The sequence below is a fragment of the Poecile atricapillus genome, chromosome 2, assembly GCF_030490865.1.
Source record: "Poecile atricapillus isolate bPoeAtr1 chromosome 2, bPoeAtr1.hap1, whole genome shotgun sequence".
In the NCBI taxonomy this organism is placed as follows: Eukaryota; Metazoa; Chordata; class Aves; order Passeriformes; family Paridae; genus Poecile; species Poecile atricapillus.
The window spans coordinates 4004290-4030685 of NC_081250.1; the positions used below are offsets into that span (position 1 = coordinate 4004290).

At 44.2% G+C, this 26396-nt stretch overlaps 1 protein-coding gene across 3 annotated transcripts in view; it reads left to right on the plus strand.

Moving 5' to 3' along the window:
- The first annotated feature begins 11020 nt into the window (after positions 1 to 11020).
- The window catches only part of CRHR2 (corticotropin releasing hormone receptor 2), a 138360-nt gene continuing 122984 nt past the window's right edge, over positions 11021 to 26396 (plus strand). For 2 of the 3 annotated variants that reach the window (XM_058830968.1, XM_058830970.1), the window contains exons 1-2: positions 11021 to 11217; positions 24010 to 24103. In XM_058830968.1, the coding sequence (XP_058686951.1) occupies positions 11152 to 11217; positions 24010 to 24103 (160 nt within the window). In that variant the 5' untranslated portion in view covers positions 11021 to 11151. Of the gene's footprint in view, positions 11218 to 24009; positions 24104 to 26396 lie in introns of those variants that run through there. The other variant, XM_058830971.1, reaches the window with a different exon arrangement.

Sequence of the window (26396 nt, forward strand, 5' to 3'; positions counted from 1 at the left end):
CAGAGGTGAGGGGAGGATGGCAATCAATGGGCTTCCCACACAGGGACTGACACAGTGTGAGAATGCAGAGTATTATATCCTAATCTTTGGAAAATTTGATATGATCTACCATTTGCATTTTTTACAATCACCTATCAGAATCATTAGAATAATAGAATCATTTAAATTAGAAAAATTAGAAAAGACTTCTAAGAACATGTGAGTACAACCACTAAGCCAACACTGCCAAGTCATAGGCTTATGAGCAAAGGGATGAGAAATGGGCATTCCTAAATATTCCTCTGATTCCCTTGGATATCAGTGAGGAGAAATTCTGTCAAAAATGAGCGCTTTTTGAAGCCAGCACCACGGGGTAGAGGCACTGCTGGGAGGTTTCCTCTGCCTCACTCACTACCAAGGTGGCTGATCAACAAAATGCAGATGTCAGGTGTATCTAAATTTACCTTTTCTTGGGTTTAAGCTTTACTTGTGTATCTTACAGTCCTGTTCTGTAAAGGGTTTCCCCACTGGGCTCTCGAGGATAAAGCCTGCTGCCTGTTTTAATCCTGATTGCTGCTTGAAGTAGGAGAACGTGATTCCTCTGGACAGAGGGTCCAGGGATCAGTGAATTTTTGTTTGTAGAAGAAGTTAGAAGGCAGGTGTGGTTCTATGCCAGAAAAGGGGATGAATCCACTGAAGCAGGCAGTGTTCTCTGGAGACTCAGCTCTGGGAAAGTCCCTGTGCCATAAATGCCTTTTCCTTTCTTTTGGTACAAATATTTTTGTCTGTGTTTCACTCTGTGGCTCTGTGAGCTCTGTTTGTGTTCTCCCTAATTTCACTCAGGTAAAATTCACTCTGCTTTCCCTGGCTCCATTTGACTGACAGCATCCTTGGGAGGGAGGTGTGTGGAAAGCAAATCCAGGTGTTTGAGGATGCAGGATATAAAGCCCATCTATGCTACACCTGGCTCCTGGTGTAAATCACACAGGTAGAGCAGGACCTGACAAGGATCACAATCTACTGATGATAATCACACTTCACTATTTGTCCCATCAGGATTTCTATAAAGACTTTTCCCAAAGGAAAAATGTAAAATAAATTTCAATGGAATACAAATTCATAGACAAACCTGGGTTGGAAGAATCCTCTGGAGATGTTGACTCTCACTGCTGCTCAAAGCGGGACTGACTTCCCAGTCAGGCTCAGGGATTTTTCCAATGATGTACAGAAAATCCCCAAACTTAGTTTTTAAATACATTAATTCCCTGTGGCACCGATAGGAACTCTTTGAATCTCTTTTCTTTAAATAATGTAGAATACATTGGAGTCCTTCCCAATTTGGATCAGAAGAGATGTGCTACCATGGTAAGAGACAACACTGGTTTCATTTATTACTGCTGGTTCCTTCTGCCTCCATGTATGGGAATTTCAAGATTTATGCCTTTTATGGAATACTGAAAGACTTGGAATTCTTGTGGAGCACCTGCACACATACCCAAATTTTACTTCAAGCCCTATAAGGATAATATGGTTCTGTAGCCCAGCTGAATGTTCTGCTCACACCTATCACAGATTCCCAGGCTGGTGTGCAGGAGCTGCTGTTCTCGGGACATGAGTTGTATCTGTACATCTCACCAGCATCCTGAAATTTTTCATGTGGCTGGAAAGAAAGTTCTGTGGGGTCTGTCTGCTGTTCAGCTGCTGATATTGACAGCTGCAGGAATTTGGGGAATATTATTCTGTCCATCCTTATGTGCTTTACCCAGCAGTTTTAAAGATTTCAAATGACAGTGAATAAAGCCTTTGTTAGGTCTGTCAAACACCTTCTGCACCTGTTCTCGGAGTCAAAAGGAAGCTGAACCATTTTAGACATAAAATTTCAGTCTTATACAGACTAGAACTTGTTTTGTTGTGGGTTTTTGTTGTTTTTTTTTTTCTGGGATGAAACTCAAGATTCAGTCAAGTGCTCCTATCAGCTTATCTGGAAAGAGAGTGTCTGGCTTGCTTTCCACCTAAAAAAAAAAAAGAACACAAGACAAAAATTACACACCCTGAGGCATTTCAACTGTAGGTGTCTTTAGCTTAATCTCTCTAGCTCTGTTTCCATTAGAGGGTAAATTGCCTCAGCACTGATAATAGTCTCTTCCTTTCATTTTCATGCCTCAGGATGTAAAGCAGCATTTATTGACAAACAAACAATACCCAGAAAACTCAATTTCTGAGCAAAAGGAAATTATTTATTACCATGTCTCTGATAAATAAACATGAAATGATTCATCCCCTTCCTGCTACCATAACTCACAAAAATGCTGCTTGCAAAGGGTGCTGACACAGCAGCTCAGTACAGGCTGGACTGAAAAAATAGGAGAGTAGATGGATGAAAAGATGGTTTAGAGATGCAAAGTGGTGAGCAACCAGCAAAAAATCTTTTCCTTAAAGTGCTGGAAGGAAATTTCTCTAAGTGCTTGGGTAGCATCAGCTCTGCTATGATGAATAAGTGGTAGAATTTTAGAGGAGTGTCTATATTTTTATGAAATGTTTTCCTGGTTAATCCACAGGCTGAGTCCACCCACTTTGCCACCTTCTCTGCAGTGTCCATGGAAACACTGGGGTAAAACTAGAAATTAATTTTGTGGGCCCAAAAAGCCAAATTGTTTTAACTGGCAATGGAGGATCCCCTGGAACTTCATCTGACCCTTCAGGTGAGAGGTTCCAATCCTCACCCAGGATGTGCAGCCCGGAAAAGGCTGACCCATCCTAGTTTAAGGCAGTGTGAACAAGGCTATTATTTCTGCATTGAAGAAGTTGTGAGATAAAGAAATCTGATGCAGAGAGCTGCTCTGGAAAGGGATTTTGACTGATAGTCAGCCAGGACAGAAGAAATAAGACAAACAATCCCACAGTAGGCCCACCAGCATGCATTTTAATTAGGTGCTGCCTGAGTGAAGCATTATTCTGTAAAATTTCAGACCCTTTGAAACTGCTGAGGCTGATTGCTGTAATATTTAAAGGAATATTAACATGAGTGACTAACAGGTTCTCCAGCTCTCCTGCCTGGAAGAGCTCTCATGTACAATAAGGCAGCACAAACAGCTTTGATTCACACGCTGGGAGCCAGATGTTCATCACAGGGAAGTGTTGCCAAAGGTGGCACTAATTAATTGCTGTGAACAAGACAGGTTTCAGAAATCAAATTCTTTCATGCCTAAAGCTGGTGCCTCTCAGTGAGTGTTTAAGGGTGTGGGGCCAGAGCATCAGTCACTGTGAACTGTCCTAATCCTGTGGCAATGAGGAACAGCAAAGTGTGTGGCAAGTTGTAACATCTGCAGCGTGATTTCTTCTGCCTCTGAAGATTGGGTGGGATTCACCTAATTTCAGTTATCTACAATTCCCATCTGAACTCAGTGTCTTCAGCCTTTTTCACAGACATGGGAAGAAACAGACAGAAGTGGGATGTGAGTCCTCAGATGGGCCACAGACACCAAGTTTAGGGAGCTGTGGAGTGAAGCTGGGCTGCTCTGACTGCGTTGCTCAGACATCCACTGACTGCAAAGGGGGAATGGAGAAACCCAATCATTTATAGACACCTAATAAATAATGTCTTTTTTCAGCCCAGTCCTACCTTTGATGATAATTTGTTGAGCCATAAGATGTCTTAGGAGCTGACATCTCATTTCCTATGCCCTTGTTAAAAGTTTAGGGTCCCACACTGGACACCTTGTGAATGTCTTATGCAGAGACTGAATTGCTAACAGGAACCTCTGTTTAGCATTCAGTCTGTGTGCCTGCATTCATTTCTATTTATCAACATCATTTCTAGACCCATTGTTTACCACATGGAGCTTTGTGCTGCTGCTGGCTCCAGTGACTCGCAACACTGAGACGGCTGAAGGGCGAGAAGCAAAAGGAAAAAAAAAAAAAAAAATGATGTGCAAGTTCCTTGTTTCTCCTTTCTACCAGAAGATAAATAAGTTGTTTATTTAGCAGTGTCTTGGCAGCATGATTTTTGCAAGGAGTTTGTATATCAATGGAAAATTGCAGAAGCAAACTCTAAGTCACATTCAGGACCATAAGTGTTGTATCTATGTCCAGCCTGAGAGTCCTAACTCACAGGGATGCCTAATCCTCATTTTTTTTTTAGAATGTTACACTGGCACAGGTTTCCCAGAGAAGCTTCTCCATCTCTGGAAGTGTCCAAGGCCAGGCTGGATGGACAGGTTTAGTGGGAGCTGTCCCTGCCCACGGCACAGGGTGGAAATGAGATGAGCTTTAAGGTACCTTCAAACTCAAACCATTCTGGGATTCCGTGATGTTTAGTTTTAAGTCTGAAGTAACACAAATGCATTTGCCTCCATCCTTTGAGTCACTTGAGGCACTCAGAATAGAAAAAAACTGCAGCAAGCACAATCCAAAATAGAAGGCAGCTATTCCTGGGAAAAGAGTGATGCTTTTCTTCAGGGATGACACAGCACCATTAGGCTAGAGACAAAGAGAGATAAATTATGTTGACAGCTGAATTCTAGACAAGTGGATGGAGAAAATCCCCATTTCATGGATTCTTACACTCACTAAGCCTGGTTCTTCTCCCATCGTACCTCCAATGTGGATTCACTGAAACCCACATGGCTACAGAGTGTAAAATTGGAGTATTATTGCTGTGACTGACAAATGAGTATTTGTAAACCTGCTTCTGATTCATTCACCTGCCAGCTGCTGAGTGAAACTCCTCTCCACTAACACTGACAGTGTCAAGCAAGAATGACAAGAAATATCATGAACCTCTTTGTTTTTTTGTTGTGCTGTGAAATTCCAGAGAGCCTGCAAACAGTTCTTGGTGGAAAAAAGGAGAAAAATAAGTGATTTTCAAACCTTTCACTGCGAAAGGTAAGCGAGCAGCATTGTCAGGTGATGGCAAGATATAAAACAAACATTGCACTGACAAAAAAAAAGTTTTTCTAAGGAAATTCCTGACATGCTGAGTGATAACCCCACACAAGGAAAAATCCTAAAGTGACTTGGCAGATCTGGGGACAGAAATTGCTGACAGCTTAGCTGATAAAATAATTGAGACCTCAAGGAATTCAGAGCAGCCTGTCAAGGGAAGGATCCTCCCAAAAGTTTGTCTGGTGAAGTTGCACTTAAGCAGGGAGGTTTCTCAGACAATGATGAAACTTGTCAGAAATGAGAGTGAGCCCCAGAAGATATCTCTATTAGGCAAAAAAGTATTTTTTTTGTTTCATTGGGTTCCCTAGATCTCCACTCACTACAATATGAGCTCAGCATTAAAATATTGAGACACCTATAGTCATTTATCTCAGTCCACAAGAGAAATCCTGTCCATAGTAACATTTAAATTGCAGGACTAGATTGGGTGTCTCAAGACAGAATGAAAGCCACTCTAGCATGTAAGGGGACATAGCAAGCTGAAGATGAATAACTTACTTGAGCCCAAAAATCCAGACCTAATATTGAACCAGAAAAATCTAAAGAGGAAGGGAAATGGAAAAGGAAAGGAATAAGCTTCATTAATTCTTTGCAAAGCAGTAAATCTTTCAGTTTTGCTTTACATTCCCCAAAGTATTGTAATAAAAGTTCTTATTGAGGCCTTGACAATAACCTATAAATTATTTCAGGCTAAAAGGACTGGGGGTTTAGCCCTTAAGTTGTGTTATTTACTTTATTTTAAGACTGCTGATATTAAAAAATCACCCCTTGAAGAGTAAGCATTGTATGAAGACATTGTCTGTCAAGGGGGAAAACAAATACAAAATTTAGGAAAGAATCCTAAAAATTATATCCTGAAGAAAAAAACTTCAGCAGAAAATACATGAATCAGATTTTAGTGTAATCACAATCAATTAAAGCTGGATGCAGGAACTGTCTCAGTCTTCATTTGATTGTCCAATGCCAGATCTCTTTCAGTATAATAAAATACAGGTGAACCCTGCAATCTAAATGCAAAATTCAGAAGACATTTCTGATAAAAGCATGAAAGAAAGAGGCTGAATCACCCATTTCTCACTGCTATTTGGAAAAGCCAAGATTTATTTCCACAGAAGTAACTTGAAAGTTATTTGGAAATAATCAAATTGTACCAAGAATCCATCAAAATGTCAGATCTACTTAGAGGTGTGGCTCTTCTTACTCAGTGTGGCTTGAAATTCTGAACCCAAATTAGATGATTCCTCTCATGACACATTTCCCCCCGTCCCCATTTTTAAAGTGAAACATCTCTTTTCACCATATTTTTAAAATTTATCTTTGAAACTGCTTTCCCAGGGAACTTTGAACTGTGTCCAGGCTGCCAGTTGTCCTTCCCAGCCTGGAGCAAGGCACCTGAAAGCCCCAAGTACCCAGATCAGCATCCCCAGATGTGGCAGCTTTGCTGTCCCACAGCTGGCTGGGGAAAAGGGAACACGTGGAGCCCTGCAGCCACCAGAACAATTCTCCCAGCCCACATGGGCTCGGTGCTCGCTGAGGTTTGTGGTGCCCTGGGGAAGTGAAGAGCCAATTGCATCTCCTTGACAAGAGGATGTGCCAAACACCGAGCACGAAGAAAAGCCCTGTGTTATTCCATGAGAATAGAGCGGCCACATGAGTTCCATAGTAAAGAAAGCCAGAAAATCTATTTTATGCTGAAGGGGTGATGCTTTCAGCTCATTTTCTTTCTTTCTCCCCACTCCCAAGTTTTTTACTACACCCCAGAGACTTCACTATTAGGAACCATTTCAGACAATGGAACTTTCTTTAAATATCACCATTTTTTCCTCCATCCTACTTACATCCCCCCTTCCAATGCAATTGGAAGTACTGACCTACTGAAGAGGAAGAAGCTCTGTGCCTTTGCTTTGTCAGAGTAATCTGTGTTTTCCTGAGCCGTGCTCGTTACCAACTCTGACCCACCATTATTTCAGGAAACCATCATATTCATAATTAATAAGAACCCCCCAGCTAACTTTCCTCCCTTGCAGAAATTATTCTGGTTTCAAATGTCATCATGGCATTCACTCATTCTGCAAGAAGCAGGGGGAACTCCTCCCATTCCTTCTCCCAGCCTGGCCTTTTCCAGGTCTGGCATGCCCAGATCAATTCCCCAGCCACTCTGAAACAGAGCTGAAACCGATGCAGTAGGGAGGGAACAGGGCAGGATAACACTTCCAGAGAACTGTAGATGTTCTGAGCTGTCCCATCTCTGAAAGGGGTCTAACTTTATTAGTTTAGGGGATGAATAAAACATCTGATACATAATTAAAATTGGATTTCCTGCACAAAAGGCCTAAAACCTATCCAAGTTCCAAATGGGACACAATTTGTCCCCAAGTGAGGACCCACAGAAGAAGGAACTCACCTGAAGAGATGTATTTGATATTTATTGATGTTTTCCTGTAACTGGAAGACATCTCATCCCTCTGAGAGGTCCTCCAGTGTTTCAGAGAGATATTCAGCCCAACTTCACCCTTTGGTTACTGATGTCTTGTGTGATGCTTGTGGTTGTTATTAAAACTGTTTTTCAAGTTATTTCATGGTATTGTAGAAATTCCTCAGGGTTATGGACACAGCAAGGACCTTGTGTTAGATGTGACACCAAGAGCTGGCCATGCCCTTTCTCCAGTGAGGATTCTTTCTGTACAGCTTCACCACTGACAGCCCTGGGAATGCTTAGACTTGAGGTTCTTTCAGGAGCTTTAAAGAGGAATAAAAATCACCACAAAACAAGCAAAAGGGGGTTATCCTTGTATGGGCACAACTGCAAGCCATGGCTGAGAGTCACTTGGGCAAGAACTGAGCAATTGGATCCTTGTCATGACCCCATGTGGAGATTCACTCCATCCAGCTGATCAGGATTGTCTTCTCCTGCATTCCTGAGCCCCCAAGTATTGATCTCAGGGGTCTTGGTGTGTTTCCTTTAAAGAACAAGGCTTACATTTTGCATGCCTTATCCACACATGGGGGGATCTGTGTCTGTTCATCTCTGTCTCCATGTTAACCTCGACCAACCTCACCCACAAATCCAGCCAGTAGGATTCAGGATCCTGCAAGATTTATAAAATGACATGACTGGGAGAAGAGTGCCCTGAATGAAGGAAAAGCTCCAATATGAATTCTGCCCTAAAAGAGTATCCAAAGGGGAGTGACCTTTTAAGCAACCCACACAACAAAAATCTTTGATTGGACTTTGCAACCCAGCTGCAAGGAGAAAAGACCCAGGCACGGGACTGCAGGAATAATTTGTTTAATCCTTAGATAGTCACAATTTTGGGGTTGTTTTGCTCTGTTTCAATACAACTTTTAAGATTCTGAGGCTCTGGACAGTGCAATAAACACAGATAAATCATAATAGAAAGTCATGGAAAACCTTCCTGCTTCCAGGGCACTTGATGTGTGTGCACAGGCAGCTCCAGGCCTCTTTTACCAATTCCCATGAGTTCATGGAATCCTGTCACGTGTGAGTTTCCAGTCCCAGAGGTGGATGTTTAAATGCAATAAAAAATTGGGCTGGATATATTCCTCCCTTTTGCATTTTCATGAACGAACTCATATTAATTGGAAGCATGCAACTTTGGGATATTGCTTTGTTTTCTTTTAATAATGAAAGGAAACAAATGCTGGTGTGCAACAGGCAGAAGAGGGAAAACTAGGCAAGCTGAAATATTTACAAGTATTCAAACTGCTGAATAATCAGAGGAAAAGGAAAAATAATGCTGCTTTGTGAGAACTTTTGCCAGTCTCTTAGGAGGATTCCAAGTTTTCTAGTGCATATAAGTGCCCATCTCCTTGCTGGAATCTTCATGCTGTCCTAAATGGGATTTTAGGAATGTAAAAGAAAATACAATAGGAAATTAGCAATGTAAGTGTTGTTGTAGGTGTTTTAGAGAGAGTCAGAGGCTGTTTTATGCCTTTCTGAGTATATGAGAAAAAGCAAAATAATTCAGCAAAGGCCTTAAAGGAAGATGTCCAGGTATTTCTGCATCTGGGTAAGACTTGCTAAGGTTTTGCAAACCCTAAGAATTTGATGGAACACTTTGCTCTGTGCCACTATGACCTTTATGCCAATTGATTTTGATTAAAAAATCCCCAAGAAACAACAAGGAGGGTTGTGGAAAGGCACTGTCTTGGGGAGGAAAAGGAAGAAAAGGCATCATCTCCCTGAAGGAAACAGCTGGCAACAGGTGACTACACAGGCAGGGTATGTCACTGCTCCCTGAGGAAATCCAGCTGGGCTGGGAAGGAGCCGGTCCTGTCTGCTCCTACCCCAGACCCGTGACTGAGGGCTGTGTGCCTCAGGACACAGCTGGGCTTTTGGGGACAGTCCCAGCTGTGGCTGGAGGAAGGTTCTGACTGTGATTCACACACAGCTGGCTGTCCTCTGGGCAGATGGGGTGGAGCAGAGGGGAAGATAATCTTATTAGGCTCACTGCTGGCACTGGGAAGCCCAGGGCTTGGCCTGATGCCCACACCTAACAATGCCACAGACACATCCATTGTATGGAGAGGCCCAAGTGGACACGGAGGGCAGGGCGTGATAACTCTGCTAGACCCAGGAGCTGGGGCCCAACAGGGTCAGGCATCCAAAACTGTAAGATTCCAATTCCTTGATCATCAACATCCACCCCAGAACAACCAGAGGGCCAGAAGTTCCTTGGCCAAGTCAGCAGGAAGATGAGGGATGAGCTTGCTCTGCCTTCCTTGCACAGGGGTCTAGCCTGGCAAGCATCTGTAGATAAGAGCAGGACAAAAGTATTTTGTTTCATAAACCGAGTGCACAAGGATCAGCCAATCAGGCAGGTTTGGGGTTACCTAGATAGAAGTGTGTACGTGCACTGGAGAGTCCTAAAAGGCTTGATGCTGAGGATAAAAGGGCTTCCCATGGCAGCTGGGAATAGCAGAGGAGGTGCCCCACAGTCTTGGAGACTTTGGCAAAGGTGTGCTAATGAATTTGGTGACCTGTAAGCCAGAACCTTTTTGCCCTGGGGTACAGGGGAAGATGGGAGACTTGCTTCTCATTATCTTGGAGGTGTAGGACCTCATCACACCTGGTAATGTTTCATGGTGGGCTTCAGGGGTGTCCCATTACTCTTGGAGAACAGGCAGGTAGTTCACAGTGCACAATGTCAGGGAGGATTCTTCCTTTCCTTCTCAGCCTTGTAGGCTGACATAGAATCATAGAAAGACTTGGGTTGGAAAGGAGCTTAAAGATCATCCTGTTTCAACCATCCTGCCATGGGCAGGAACACCTTCCACCATCCCAGGTTGTTCCAAGCCCTGTCCAACCTGGCCTAGGACACTTCCAGGGATGGGACAGCCACAGCTCCTCTGGGCAACCCCACCCTCACAGACACGGATTTCTTCCTAGAATCTAATCTAAACTTCTAGCTTAAAAAGCATCCTATGTGCTCAAGCAAAGAGTTGCTCTCCCTGCTTTTATGAAACACCTCTAAATGTACTGTGTGCACAATGCAGTTTGTACCTGGGCACTGGGGGAAGCCTGTTGCTCCTGAAAGTTTTCAGGCAGTGGGGTTAACATTTTACCTATTGCCTGGCAGATTGAGGTGGTGGTGAAGGGATTATTAATGTTCTTGGGGCTCTGCGTCCATTGCACCTAATTTTGGAAAATGATCCGCACAGCACCCAGAGCCTTGGGCAGGGAAAATCCTCTTGCTGCTGGACGCTTTGGAGGCAGTGGAATTTCCAGTGTATGGGAGGGTGGAGGAGGATCCCCGTTATTTCTGGAAGCTGGTGTGGAAGGCGTCCCCAGTGCTGGGGGAAGAGGGATCTCCATCACTCTCCGAGCTCGGCGAGGGGGCTCCCCTGTGCTGCTGGACGAGTGCGGGCGGTGCGGCCCCGCTTCCACCCAGCTCCCGACGGAGCGGGAACCCCCCGGCGCCCGGAGCCGGGGCAGAGCACGGTCCCCCTCGCTGCTGGAGGCTGTGAGGGTCGCGCTCCCCCGGGGGCCCCCCGCCGCCTCCATCCCCGAGGAATCCTGGGCGGAGGGCGGGCTCGGCTCCCCCTTCTCCCTCCCTCCCTGCCGGGGGTTTGCCCTGGGACGCGCCGGCAGCGCCGGGCTCGGCTCTGGGACGGCGGGCCGGGGTCAAGGGCGGCAGGCGGGGGGCGATGCCGGCGCCGGGGCAGCGCCGAGGGTCCGGCTGAGCCCCGGGCACCCCCCGAGCCCTCATGGCGGGGCGGGCGCCTCAGCACAGCCTCCCCGCGGCAGCGGCCGCCGCGCTCCTGCTCCTGCCCGTAAGTGCCGGGGACGGGGACGGGGACGGGGCGGGGGGCGCGGGCCGGGGACCGGGAGGGAACGGGGGGACGCCCCAGGGCCGCGGGGAACGCAGCGGGGCAGCCCCCGGGCGCTCGGGGCTCCGTGTGGGGACCGTGCCCCGCGCCCTCGCAGGTGCGTCCCCGGCTGTGGGACAGCCCGGGCGGGCACCGCTCCCTGCAGGTGCTGCTCGGGGATCCGCCGGCCCCGCGGCCCTTGCCTGCTCCATCACAGGTGCTCTCAGAGACACCCTCTGCCCGCTCCCCTCTGGGTCCCCCTCAGAGCCCCTGGGCCATTTTTAGTGTCCCCTTCCCTGTGAAACAGCCGCCTTTGCTTGCCAGAAGTGGTGCCAGCACAGGGACCCCGCTGGGGTGGCGGCAGCTCCTTGCCCCAGCGGGAAGGGGTTTTCCCTCCCGTCTCTCCGCTCCCCGCCGTGCCCGCTGTGCCCGGCCTCTGTCCCGGTGCCTCTCCGGGCACCCTGCGCTCCAGCAGGGATCGGCACTCAGGGGTGCCGATGGGCAGGGCTCAGCCCACGCACCCTGCCAGGCACTTGATCCGACTTTCTCCAGAGTGAAAGCGCAGGAAGCTTTTCCGCCTGGTCCTTCTCCATCACCAGCATCCCCCCTGGGAGATGCTGGGATGAGGTGGAGATCAGGTCGGACTAGACTTCAAAAGCTTTCCCAGTGCTTTTTGGTGGCTTGTTTTGAGCGACGGTTTCAGGTGTGATTAAGCCAGACTTGAAAGGAAAACGTGAGAGGTTAAGCAGCATTGAACCTGTGCAGAATTTGTAAAGGCTGTTCCCACAGCTTAAAAAAAAGTGGCAGTGACCCTTCTGAACCGCAGTGTAATTGGTCTATCTTTAACATTTCCTTAGATAAAGAAAGAAAAACTGTTCTGTTTCCTTAAGTTCTGTCTATTTTGCTTTGCTTTGGGTTTTGGATTTTTTTGTGGGGTTTTGTTTGTTTATTTCAGGGGTTTGTTTGGTTTTTTCTCCCCTCTTGAATTTAGAAAGAAGGATAAAAGCCAGGTCAACAACAGGCTTCAGAGACAAGCAACAATTTAATTTTAATTTTTTTTTTTTTGCAGTAGCTTTCTTAGAAGTGAGAGAATACTTTCTCACCTCCGCCAGTGTCAGGCTTTTTTAATCTCCAAAAGAAGGAAGAGATCAGTGCACATGGGATCACAGTGGCATGGGCTGAAAACACACTTGCTGTTTTCAACCCCACTTCTTCCTGATCTTTTTTTTTAGTCCCTTTTCTCTCCCAGACTGTGTTTTCTTTTACTGATTTATTTTGGTCCATAAAAATATCTGTTTGTCTTTAGACTGTGGGACTTGCTAGTGAGGCTATCAGAAGTACTCAGGTACTGAGCATTTAGCCAGACTAATCCATTCTCAATGAATCAAGAAATTTCATGTGTTTCCTCTGTGGATATAATCTATGGATTTTCCAGGTTTCCAGTTCTACTGCAACTTTTCATTTGAATTATTTCTGCAGATTTTGGTAGTTACTTCACTGCTTTGAAAACAAAGCTGCCTCAAAAAAAAAGGGAGAAAAAATAGTAGATTAAGGATCAAAAAGTCATAAAATGTGTTTAGTCCAATAAATGTGAACTCTGAGTGTATTGTTTTTTTTATAGAGGAACTTGTTTGGGTGGAACATGCTGGCATCTTACAGGGGCTCATGTATACCTGAATGGGAAATAACATTTTGAATCTTCAGTTTCAGAACAGCTCTGGTTGCTCCAGCTGTAACAGAAGCTTTTGCTGCTCCTTTGGGGAGTGTTTAAATCCCTGGATGTTGTCAGTAAATCTGGATCTCTGCTTTACAGCTGGAGGGAACTTTGCACCAAGAAGCTTAAGAGCAGTGTTTTAAAACTTTGGCTCAAAGCCAAAGCTCTTAAGTTCCCGTTTAACTTGAAAACACTCGAAAGTAGACTCTAAGTCAGTGACTTTATTCACATTTGTGCATTTGAGGAAAGAAATAGCTGCTTGTGGGAGCAGGCCTTCACCCAATTAAGGGAGTTTAAGTTTTCACAGCAGCCGAGCAATTGTGTTTTATGGGAGCTGCAGGTTTGCAACGCCCACGAAATGTGGCAGGTTTCTGCTACAGAATTAGATCTGCCACATGAAAATGCTGGTGCAAATGACCTGACAGATTTCACAGGGCTGGTCAGCAAAAGGGTGAAGACTTGAGCTGAGATTTATGTTCTCTTAAAGGAGTTCTGAACGTGTGATACACTTGAAAACACATTTGACTGAATGTAGGAAACAAAAAACAAACCATAAAACGAAGGCAAATGAGTCTTATGACATTTTTATATAAAGTCCTTGCTAAGTTCATGCAATTTGGAGAGGGGGGGGATTATTCATCAAAACCAAAAGCAAAGCTTGCTATCATTTATTTGTTCTCCTGGAGCTGTTAAAAGAGCCTGGGCAGTGTGAGTGTATCAGCCAGTGATGACAGGTTAAATAGTATTCCTGGTCTGAGGCTGCCAAAATTCAGCCCTATTGTGAATTAATGCTGCATAAACATCTCATCAGGAGAAGCCTTTCCTGGAGCAGTACTTTGTCAGGGTTTGGTCTGTAACCATCCCATGGCAGTTATTGGGTGTTGGAGGGAGGTGGCTGTGTGCTGGGGTTGGCTGGCTGAAGTTTTGCCATAAAACATTTCAGTGATGATGTTCATCCCTGCCCTTAGCCAGCAAGAAAGCAGCTTTAGCTTTTGTGCATATAAGGCATCTGCTTACATATTATTATCCTGTCAAGAGCAGAGGAAATGTCATGATCAAGTCCTCTAAACTCTGTGACCTTCATATTCTAAACCAGAGCATGGTCGTGGAGGGAGAGAGAGCAGGGATCTCTTTGCAGGCTGTGCATTACCAGGTGCAGAATTTTCATTTCAGCCTCACAGGTTCTAACTCCACTGCTACAGTCTATCCTATCTCCAGGAAAGCTCTCCAGCCTTCAGAAACAAATGCCAGAGAGTGACTTGTGCTCATGTGATAGAGCTCCTTCAGCTTCTAAACCAAGGAGATGTGGTGCAGACTGTGCACGGAGCTGGTCCATGGTGCTCCCTAGCTCCCAGATCATTCCCAGGAAGTGTTTGAGATACCACCAGATTGCCTGGGGCAGAAATGTGGCCAGGAGCCATTCTAAAAATTTAACAGTAGAAGTGATTAAAGACTTAAAACAGACCTTTGCACTGCTTGATTTATTGGCTTAGATGGAGAGCGCTGTGCTGCCATCGCTCTGGGCTCGCCGTGAGCGCCCCAGAGAGGGGTTTTCCTCTAAGGCCAACTCTTTATTGCTTTGAATTTGGTGATCAGCTCTTTGTGCCAGGGATTACTGTGGGTTCCTGCTGCTGATGTGCTGAACTGAGAGATTCACCACGAGAAAAGCTGGGGAGTAGTGATATGGACTTATTAAGGATGCATTTTTCTGTTTTCTTTTTATTTTCATTTTGCCCCACATATTAGTAAACCAAATATTTTAAAAATATTGTATTAGAACAAACATTTGCACATTTCTAGATTCTTTTAATAGTACTGCAGATCTTATTTTTTGGGGAGAGGGGGAGGTGAGGAAGTGTGGGTGGTAACAACAGGCTGCACATGCTGCTGAATCTGTTCCTTTTTAGTTTATATCACTTTCAGGTTTTGCAGCACTGCAAACCCAAGAAGATTTAGGGGGAAAGCTGATTTACTCTAGATTAAAAGTTTATCCAGCAGATGACTTTGGTGCAGGAATTTCCTTTTCCACACCACGTCTATAAATTGTAACAGATTGTGTCCACGTCCTTCTTTCTTGTAATTTACACCACTTTTAATCCCAAATGTAGTCTCCTCTTCCTTAAAGTGCAAATATTAATTGTTGGATGTAAAGCTGGAGCTGTCCAGCGAGCCACTCTCACCTCCCTGCCTCATGTGGATACTCAGTGCCCTGTGTTAAAGCATTGCATAAACATTGTCTTTGCCTCCTTATCTTTCTCTTCATGACAACTAAACACTTCGTGATGGTTTGCTTTATCAAACTATTTCTTTATACAGAATTACTTTCTTTCACTGCTAATAATTCTTTTAATCTCAACAGCTTTGAAAGTAACTGATTTAAATTGGAAAATGTTGGGTAAAATGTTTTAATTTTCTTCTCTGAGAAGTTGGATAAATTTGGCTGTGGTCCTCGTTACCAGGGAAGACAAATAGAAAGTAGATCAATCAACAGACAGAACTGTCCTTCAGGTGACTGCTTGAATCTCGTCACTCACGTCCAAATACATGAAAATTTAATTTCTAGCTCATGGTGCCAGCTTGGGGATGTTTGTGAGATGCTCCCTGCAATGCTCTTTGACACGAAGCATGTTCTGTGGTAAGCACTGCTCAGTTCTCTGGCGTTGGCTCTCACAAGCAGATGTTCTGCTGGATCTTCCCAAAGGCTGGTCCATTTTGAAAGGGCTGTGGAAGGGAGAGAGAAAACCACCTCACAGAGATGGATTTCAATGTCCTGCCCTGATCTCTGGCTCCCAAATCCTTCCTTGCTGTGCAGAGGAGCCAACGTTGAGGGTCTGGTGCTGGGAGTGTGCTGCTCCTTCCCCAGATTGGCTGCTCTGGTGTGGAGCTCAATGGGTGGAGAACTTGGAATCTGCCTTTCCAAACATCCTTTAAGCCTCATGTGCCTGCACAGAAACTCAGCATGTTTTTACTAAATAAGAAAGAAAATCCATTTGATAATTCAAGAGCATGAAAAGTGCTTCTTCCACGAAGCTGTAAGAAAATGAAAGTAATTAAATGAAGCAAATTAAAGCTCTATAAACTTTTGCATAATGCTGGCTGAGTAATTGTCCACTCTGGGTTGTGTATGCCGGGAAAGTAAATAGTGAGTAATGCAGATGGAGATTAAAATACATTAGCTGTCCTCACTGCAATGCTAAACCCTTGCCCTGGTAATAGTAGCTGAAGTGCCAGAGGACTGGAGAGGAGCCACTTGCTTCCCAGGGCTGTGGGATAATCCTGTTGCTGTTCCCCAGGTCCCTGGGATGCAGGAGAGTTGCTCAGTGCTGTTACCTCTGCACTGCCATAGCTTGGGAAGTGCTGTCCTCTGGCAGGGGTGGATTTTCCAGTGCAAAGGAAGGAGGAAAGGAGGCAAAAGGGAAGGAAAGGAAGTGTGCTGACGGGCCTGAACAGGTTTCCTGTGGGGCTGCCAGCCAGGCTCTGCTCGCTGAGGTATCGATTCCCTTTGAGTGGCAGGAGCAGATCCCAGGCCCGGGCATGACTTGGGTTTCAGGGGACTCAGGCCAGCAGAGGCTCCTGAGCCACTCCAGGGCTGTGCTGGGCAGTGTGGCCATCACAGCTCCTCCCTTGCTGCTTGCCTGTTTCGTGGGCAAACATCCCTGCCAGGGACCAGGCTGCTCCTTCTGCTATCAATTGGCACTTTCAAAGCAGAGAGGGAGCCCAGGGTGTCCCTCTGGCTGCTGAGAGTGGTGCCTCAGAGCTCAGGAAAGTATTTTCACCAGGTGTGCTTCCAGTCAGATGCACTGAGGATCTTTCCTCATCCTACCTCAAAACTCACCTGCTGGGAGATCAGCTGTTTAGTCCAGCTTGAACTTGAGACAATTTCCAAAGTGTAAGAATCCCCTGCTTTATCAGAACAAGTATGCTCATGAGGATTTTGAGATCTTGTCAGACTTGCAGTATTTCTTCCCTTCAGAAAGAAAAAAAAAAATTAAAAGAAAATTCTATCTTTAAATACAATAATAATTAAAAAATGTCTTTTCACAGTATTTTCATAATATTTCAATTATAATTACTTGAATAGAGTAAAAAAATCTTAGAAAGATGAGTGAGAGAGAAACCTCAGAGCCTCTGGATTGCTGATTATTGTTCAAGGTACTTCTGTAAGCTATTTACTGCATTGCCCATTGAAAGGTTTGGGGAGTAGTTGTTATCTGTGGTTCTTTATAACAGAGGGACTATAGATCATATAGAATCAAAGAATGAAAAAATAATTTGTGCTGGGAGGGATTGCCAGAAGTCCCTTTTCCAGTCACCTTCTCAAGGCAGGGTTAGTTCCAAAACCAAATCAATCTCATCCAGTTAGGCTGTGAAAATCTGCAAAGATGGAGCTCTCACAACATCTCTGAAATGTCTTTTTACAACATTTCTTTTCCAATGCTTAGTCGTTGTCATGGTGCATAATTTTTTATGTCCTGTGAAATTTTCCCTCACTTCAACTTGTGAATGATGCCTGTCTTGTTGCTCTGCTGTCAGCTCCTGAGAGGAATCTGACTCCTCAGAGAAGAGTCTGTGATTCCCCTTCAGGTAGTGAAAGATAATTCCAGACCTGGAGTTAAATTTCACTGTGATACTTGGTTTTCAAATCTAAAAGTGTGCTCCATAGCAAGATTTGGCACTTTAAGGAAAGAAAAAATGGAGAGAAAGTTCACTGCTGATATCCAGTGCCACCTCACTGGCTCATTTTTAAATCCCTGTCAGGAAATTTTGTGAAGCATACAGAGGTACCTCTGTTGACATTCCATGGGAAGCTGAGCAGATATCATTAGCTGATAAAGTCTTGATCCAGATGGATTTTTGCCTTTTTCAGGTGGCAAAGACCTGAAAAACAGAGATTAGGAGCTCAGATTTGTTGAGCTGGAGCTGGGAGAGCCTGTGAGGGGTGGCTTTGGAAGTGTGACAATGGATGGGTGAACGATCCTTGCAGAGGCTCTGCATGTAGGTAAGAGATAGATGAGGGAGGTATTGGCATTCACTTGGGTAAACAGGACTTGTAAACTTGAGCTGCTCTGGATTCCCTGGGTGTTTTGTCTCCAGTGCACAATTACCTCATCCTGGAGTCCATCTTTAAAGCACAAGTGATGGATTGTTCCTTGACAGGGGCTCCTTCTCCCACGGAGCATTAGGGAGCCTGAAGCAAAGCCATCTGCAACAGGGGGGTGAGGTGAATCCCATTGGAGCTGCTGAGAGGATTCATAGGAATGGGAATTGGGTGGGAAAAAAGAACTCACGGGTTTGATGTGCACACCTAAGGAGGGGGCAGACATGAAGGCAGAGTGCTGTGAGGGGCTTTCTCCCCTTCCAGGCTCTGAATATGATACCCATAGGTGTGGGGAATGACCAACAAAACTCTTCAAGGACATGAAACTGAAAAGTCTTTCCATTAAACAGTTTCATTTCAGGAGAGTTGCAGCTTGTGGTTCAAATGCAGTTATGCCCATTTTTAGCATCTCAGGCTGCTTTGGAAGGGCTCAGAGACCTGGTTGGACAAGTGCAGCTCATGGATGGCCTTAACCAGGTTTGGTTTGTATCTTGTAACTTAGAAAATCCCTCAGCACCTGCGTGGATTTCAGTGGACAAAGAACCTCCCCTCCAAAAGCTGCTTCAGCAGAGCATGTAGGCAGTGCTCACTGAAGGCAGATCTCCAAGTTTCAAAGACAGCAGTGAAGTTCATTGGTGGGCTCAGTGCAGCAGATGCTCGAGGGTTTGTTGTTTTTTTTTAATTTATTTTTGCATAAAGATTGATTTAATTTCATGCCTTAAAACTGAGCATGTGTTTAGTTGCTTTATTGAAGTGGGGTCCTAATTCCCATTCCATGCAGACTTTCAGTCTCTTTTTCCAGACTTCCTGGAAGAGCTGCAGAATACATCTGGCTTCCAAGATCATGGAGCAGTGTCTCCTGGAGCATTTGGTGTTCTCTAGCAAGTAGCAATGTTTTATGTGGCCACTTGGATTAATTCAGAGGGAGTTTAAAGAGCTGAAGGATGACTTGAAAAGGAGCCTATTTTTCTTGAACAGTGCTCAGAGTCTTTCCCTTTACAGTAACCTTAGCTGGCTCAGGTTTCAGGTTGCAGGCTCCTGTGAAAACTTGTATTTAGACTTTCTATCCCAAATGGAAATTATTTTTCTGGTGAAGCCGAGCCAGACAATTGTACACTGCCAAGTGCTGCTGCACGAGTGATTTTTAGTTACTGTATTGAGAAAGGCCAGAGACATCTTGATGTGGAGGCCTGACCTTTTTGGTTCTCCAAAAAGCAAAGTATTTCCAACATGCTGGAGCTCTGAATACTGTTCTTTAATAAGCATCTCTTTCAGATGCATCTTGTGGATGAAGTAACCACATGGCAGTGGACATAAATCCATCCTGGGCACTGTAATGATGATTTTCCCTTCCTCTCCTGTCCAAATCTCTGTTTTTGTCCTGAAGCAGCAGCTTTCACTCCTCTGATTGTGCATATTCCTTCAGGTGATTAGTAGTCAGCAAATATTCCAGCTCTCCTCATTCTCTCCCATGTGTTGCCGTCTCTTAGAAGGAAAGAGTGCTCAGATGAAAACTGGCATTTGTTATAAGAGCATTCCAAGGAAAATCTGGTGTTTTTTCTCCCAAAGCATCTGTTTCCACACACCAGTGAAGTAGAACTTGCCAGATGCCCACCTGCCCTGGAAAATTTGTTCAAACAGAGGAAGGATTTTGTCAAGGAAGTGTGGGATTTGCTTTGATTTTTCTACGTTGAGCTCTTTCACTAATTACACTTTCATTGTGAAGTTAGATGGCTGTGTTTCCCTAAAATGAACTTCTGTGGACACAAACAAAAAAATTTTGCTTTTAATTGGGCCACTGTTCTGAGCACATCCATCCCAGAAGTTGGGGTGAGAACTCAATCTCAATGTGGACATGGAGTGAATTTATTTGTATTGCCTGATTGAAGAACTAAAAATTAAATGCAGGTTTCCCTTTTCGCACACACACTTTTTTTTTTCTTTTTTTCCCTGAGTTCTGGGGCAAAGCTGCTCAGCAGCAGCTTTTCTGTGTGCTGAATACAGTTTTGCTGCAATTTTGATGTTGAAACAAGGTAACATTTGCAGCCTCAGGTATTTTAAGGAAACCCATGGGAAAAGCTGAAGTAGGAATCTTAAGAGCAGTGGAGGTTCCCAGGGATGAAGGGTAGGAAGAAACACCCTCCTGACATGATCCGTGCCACTGCCAGAGGTGGTTTCTCAGGAGGGGAAAATGCTTTGGCTTTATAGAGAGCAAAGTGAGTAGTTCAGGCTAAGACTTCATTCTTGCATGGCAAAGAAGACATGAGGTGGATCCTTCTCCTGTCAGCTGTGGACTGAGCACATTTTGTGGCAGAAACTCCCACATTTTTTCATGTTGGAAAGTCACTTCAGCTTGCTCAGTGGAAGAAGGAGCACAGATGATTAAATAAGATGGTGATGTGCTCGTGTCTTCTGCAACCATCCTCTCTAGGAATGTTTTGACCTCTCCTTTCGTATGTAGTGTCTAAAGAAAATTTGGGAAGGATGCATCTAAGTGACCCTGTCCTTACAGTGCATAAGACCCAGCTGATGCAGTCAGTGGAGGTCATTCCAATTTAAAGATTTAAAATACTGCAGATGAACTGCATCTGGAAAATTCCTGCTTCTCTTCCTGAATTCCAAAGGAATCCCTGTGATCAGCTCAGCTGTTGCTCTCTCTGTTTTAAGTCTAAGCTATCCAATACAAATCCCACTGCTTTTTTGGGGAGTGGCTTTCTACTGAGATGCTGTTGTACTTCCATGGGATGGATCTCTCTGGGACCTCGGCAGCACTAGAAACTGCATTTTTTTAAGAAAGAGTTTTTACTCTGTTGCTTTGAGGCTGTGTCAGATGTCAGCACCTCTCAGCATGCCACCAGCAGATGTTTGACAGGGAGGCCTAACAAGTGCTTTTATTAGAGCACTGGAATATGGCATCTGGGAACTCTTGTGTGAGAATGGGAAAGGGGAGTGTGTGCATCTGTCCACGTTTGGCAGCATCCACTGCCTCCAAACTCACCTCCACCTTGGCAAGGGGAGTTCCACTGTTGTGGGTCATCCTTTTCCACTGCAGTCCTTCTCTACAGCTTTCACTCCTGCTGACTTCACCCGCTCTGCTGCTACCTACGGTGAGATATTTAAACTTACCAGATGCTCCACTGGGTCTCTGTGGTAGCCCCATGCTTGTATTGACATTCTTGGCCTATCCATAGCTTTGGGGGCTGGTTTATATTCCAAAGCCGTCCCTTTATATTCCTCTAGCCATTTCTTCCATGTTTGGGAGGAGAAGACAACCTCTCCCATGCAGGTGAATTTTTACAGCACCAGTGTTCATTTGGTTTTATATTTCTGTAATGCTCCATAGTGGAACTCAGTATTCCAAACCAGGACTCTTTGTTAATTCTTCTTAAAATGAAGTTACAAATCCTCTCTAACCTGGATGAAATAACCACAAATTCTGGTGGAAACTGAGAGTAGGCAACACTTGTGTCTCATAGCTGATGTCTTCTGGCATCATCTTTCATGAATTAATGAAGAGCAGTGACCATGTCTAAAGAGAAAGGTCCAACAAAATGCCCCTGAGAGAGGCAGACAGTGACAGAGCAATTCATCCTTTCCCCAGAGTCCTCTCAGATGTGAATGGAAAGTTGACCAAAGGCTCTGTATATTTTTTTCTGAAGACTCAGAGCTGGCCTGCTCTTACTTGGTGTCCCTGCTCTGGAAAGTAAAGGATTAATTTCCACCTCAATCTTTGGCTCAGTGCATGAGTTTTATTTGTTCATAAATGTCCACAGTGGCTCAGAGGAATTAAGTTGGACATTTCTGTGCATGATTTAGGTAAATCTGCAGGACAAAAAAGAACTGATTTGGTGGGCAGAGGTTATGGAATAGCTTTTTTAAGAGAAATGCAGTTTGAGTAAAGTCATGCATTAGTGACCCAAAGCGATTATTTCCGTATTTCAAAATATAATTTCTGTGCATCCTGGGCCCAATTACTTACAATTTACAATTTTACATTACTGAAATGTTTTTTCTCTCTTTATATTTTTTTTTTTTTCTTTTTTTTATTAAGTAAGAGGTGTTTTTCAGTCTTTTGGGATTTGTCTGCTTTAAACACAAGTTTTTTAAAAAAATAAGTTTCGCACACAGCAAGGCTGTTGCCTGTGCTTAGAGGAGTGAAAATGAAACCAAAAGTAACATAATATGTGGAAGGCACTTTTCCTCCTAGCCAAATTAACCTGAGCTGACCCTAAGGCAAATGTGACATTTAACCTTTCCTATTCCTGCCCAAGCTGTGCTGAGCTTGACCTCTGTCTGTTCTTTCCCATCGTCTTGGGGAGGGCACAGCTGGACACGCGGCGTATTTACAGTACACGGGATGGCTCGAGTTTCTTCTTTGAAGTGAGGCAGTGCTTTGGCCTGGGAGGTGGCAGAGGGGTGAGGGATGGAGGGGAAGAAATGTCTCTGCTGTGTCAACTCCCATGACTGTGTCTGACATGAGACGTGGCCACTGCAGAGTCTGGGTTTGGGAGCTGCGTGCCTCAGGAGGTGGAATCTGGACCTGGATTTACCACCTTTATCTCCTTCATCTGACCATGCATGGGAGTTTTGTTATGGGAGGCAGGAGTTTTGAGCCTCCCTAGAGGCGAAACAGAACCTTCATGGAGTTTGTATGGAAAGAATGAAGTCTGAGAAAGGCTTTCTGTTTGTACTTCAACACTTCCTATTTTGCAAAATAACAGCAAAGTGAGAAATAGGTAGAAAAAGGTGCAGTTGTTCTTTAGAGACTGACATTGCTGATGGATTCTGTTGAAATGAGCATTTACCCTCCTTTTTATTAAGTAACAGAGAATTCAGTGACATAAAATGGGTTCCTCAATCACTTAACACACCTTAGAGCACTGAAATAAAGCATCAGCCTTCAATGAGTAGGGTTATTTCCCTGAGTAAAAGCTGCCTGAATTGTGTTGGAGTCATTCTGTGTAAATAGAAAAGCAAAGGTATTTTGTGTGTTACCATGGCTTTATATCCCCCTCAGAAACAGTCAAAAAGATTTTGTTTCACAGTTTGAAAATGGAATTTTCTGTCATTGATTTGTGACTCCTGAATTTTCCTGCCACGTTTCGTTCTGCCTTTCTTAAAGGGCTTTCCAAGAGCTTCTCTTGTTCCAAGCAGAATTCCAAACTTGGCTTTATATTTTGGTGTACAACTCTGTGGGCTTCTCTCCTCTGTCTGCAATGGGCACTTCAGTAATTTCATTTAGAGTGTGAAAGTTAAAATATCCCCATTGATTTTCAACTCTATTTCCTAAAATTTACTTGGTGTTGTTCGCTGCCTTGTACTGAACCTGCAGCTTTCTCAAAGTGTCCACGTTGGCATTACTGCTCTTTCTCAGTAGAAGGCTCAGCCCTGAATGCTGAGGGTCAGAAACTTGTGTGGCTTTCATTGGCTAAAAAGAGCCACAGGACACCTTACAGGGATGCCCAATTATCCTATATATTCCATGGAAACACCTTCTTCAAGCCCTCTGAACTGCCCTTTGCCAATTGCTGTATCTCTGCAATGTGCAAAGGTCTTTGGCACCCGCATTCCAATTAAAAGTTCACTGAAAAACTCAACACATGATCTTCAATGGGATGTGATTCAGCTCTGCTATTTCAGGCGTCAACTTTGAGGTGAGACAAAGTGTATCCTGAGCTTTGTTCAAGGCACTGAGCAGCTCCCCCAAGGAGAGATCCAGAAGAGGTGGTTAATTTGCAGTTTTCTGCATTAATCAGGTGAATTCCATGTGATGCCTTGGAGCAGAGCAAGTATAACCACAAACCTTCCATGTCAGGGGTGTCTGTGCCTGAATAAATCATGGATGGGAACTGCTCTGAGACTGCTGGGGGTTGTTGTACTCGTGAATGAGAAAATCTGTTCTAGGCTGCTGCTTTACCTGCTTGGTTTCTTTCTGTTTATCCAGATAGTTCTCCACTGTGAATCCTCTGTGAACCTGCCCTTGTCTGTTCTGCTGGAAAAGTACTGCGAAGCTTTGTCAGCCCGCACCAATGTCACAGGTATTTATTCCTCCATTTCTTGGTGGCTTCTTGTTACTGGAGGATCTGTTTTCAAAGTGTCCTTGCTCCAGGAACATCTTTTCCTGCTGAGATAAACATTCTGCCTCTGGCCTTGGCTTTTCCTTGGTGACAATGTGACAAGCAAAGAGAACTTGGAATTTCACACACCTGGAGAGAGCTTCAGGGGATCTACTGACAGCCTGTTCTCACAGTTTAATCTGTTGAATTAGCAGTATTCACTGAGTGATGTGATAGCTGAAGATGAGTGTAGCTGAAGTGTCTTGTCCATTTATCCAGACCAGCTTTTAGGAGCAGGACAAAGCACTTGTCTCTTGGCTAAAATACACCAGCATGAAAATGATGCTGTAAGAGCTGTGAAGCTGAATCCAGCTTTGTTTCAGAAGGGAGAATGGGAGAAGCACGCTCAGAGCCACTCCTCTGCAGCATGACTGGGGGGCCTGTGCTGCAATAAATGGTGCTTCTGGAGGAAAACTAAGTATCTTTCCTTCCTTCTCACTTTTTTTTCCCTCCCTGGTGAATCTTCGTGGAGGGAGGAGTTTAAAATAAAATGTAGGTATCATTCAGCCAGTTCCCCAACCCTGGGAAACAACAACTGAAACGAGGCTCAGAGAATTAAAAATCTTTCTGTAAAATATGTCAGATCAGTGGTGTTTTATTCTGACTTTATCAATTCTTTAAGGACAATAAACTGATCTAGATATCAGACTGAAGTGTGAAAGTTGTGGAGCTTTAACTGCCTCTTTAATTTGCATATAAATGGGTGTGTTGATCTGTATCATGAATCTAGCCCAAGCTCTGCCCCTTGGTGCCATTGTGTTCCAGGGAGCAACTCTGCCTCATGTAGCAGATTTGTTTATATCAATTTAATGACCATCTATTCCATTCCCTAGCTGGAAACAAAGGGAAGATAAATGAGGTTCTATATTTGGACCTTTCTTTTAGGTGTTCCTTGCCTCTTGAATGTGTTTGTAAATATTGTCGTAAAACTTGCTATTTATTAATAAAGTGTTTCTCCTTGAGCAGAGCTTCTATTTTAGAAAAAAAAAAACAACCCAAATTTCACATCAGGCTGTCTTAGAAGTCAGCAAACAACTTATTTTTCAGTTGTTGCCAAAATACAATTTTCTGGGCTGTTTATGTGATGTGTGGACACAGGGAATTTTCTCTAGTGGCTACTGAAACAGAATTTTAATGGGAAAAGGGAAGGGAGGAGCCACAGAAGCCTCTTGCCTAGTCCACTAACTTTGTGAAGTATCACTGATCAGAGGTAAAGCAATGCTCTGAAATTAATAGATTTTTATAGTCAGTCCAACCTGCAGCTTTTTTAGAACAAATATTTCCTATCATACTTTAAAATCCTGTGAACCCATTCTGTGCTTTGAGAGTGGGTTCATGCATATAATAAACCCCAAATATAGTAAACCCCAAGTCTGCTCTATGGTCAGCCTCAGGCATAAGCATGAGGAGAACTTTGGGACATCCTAGGGACAAAAATCCACTTTTTTGCTTAGCATGGACCCATGTTCTTTTCTCAGTGTGGTGGATCATCAACAAGAACATGGTGGTTCTAAAACCACCATGACATGTTGGTTTTGTGCTCCATGAAAACTGGATATTCCAAACAGTCTGCACTATTCACCTCTGAGCCTTCTCACTAAAAATGGAGGTCTGCAATATGATTACCACCTCTTCATGGTCAGTATAGCTCTACTGGTACAGTTAAAGACCAAAGCAGAATTTAATCCTAAATTAAAACCTAAAATGGAGCAGAAACAAAGTGCTTTTTCTTTATTGGGATCCAAGGATAATGAGCTTCTGTAACTAAGTCTGCTCTAATATTTCAATTCCAAAATGAGGTGAGCTGCGTTACAACCCTCATTTTGAGCCCTGATAATGACAAGGATGTGTCACACGGGAACATTGGTGAGCTCCATTCAGCAGTGTGGATGGAGAGAACCAGACCACAGAGCCTGCAGTGTCTGAGTCTTTTCTCTGGCTCCTGTTCTTTGACACAGTGCAGATATCATATTTTAGAAGGGGACAAAAAAAATCAAGAAAAGAAACCCAAGGAGAGCCATATTGAACAATCTTTATTTAGCTGGGAGAACAGTAAACATTAAGCTTTGTAATTCGTTATCTTCCCTGTTTCTTTTCCAGAAGATGCTGTTAATTAGTCCAATATGTTAATTTCCTCCTCTTATAATTACTAATTTCACCCCCCAAATATGTTCACACTAAGTATCCCAAACAGATGGCATAAAATGCTTTTGAG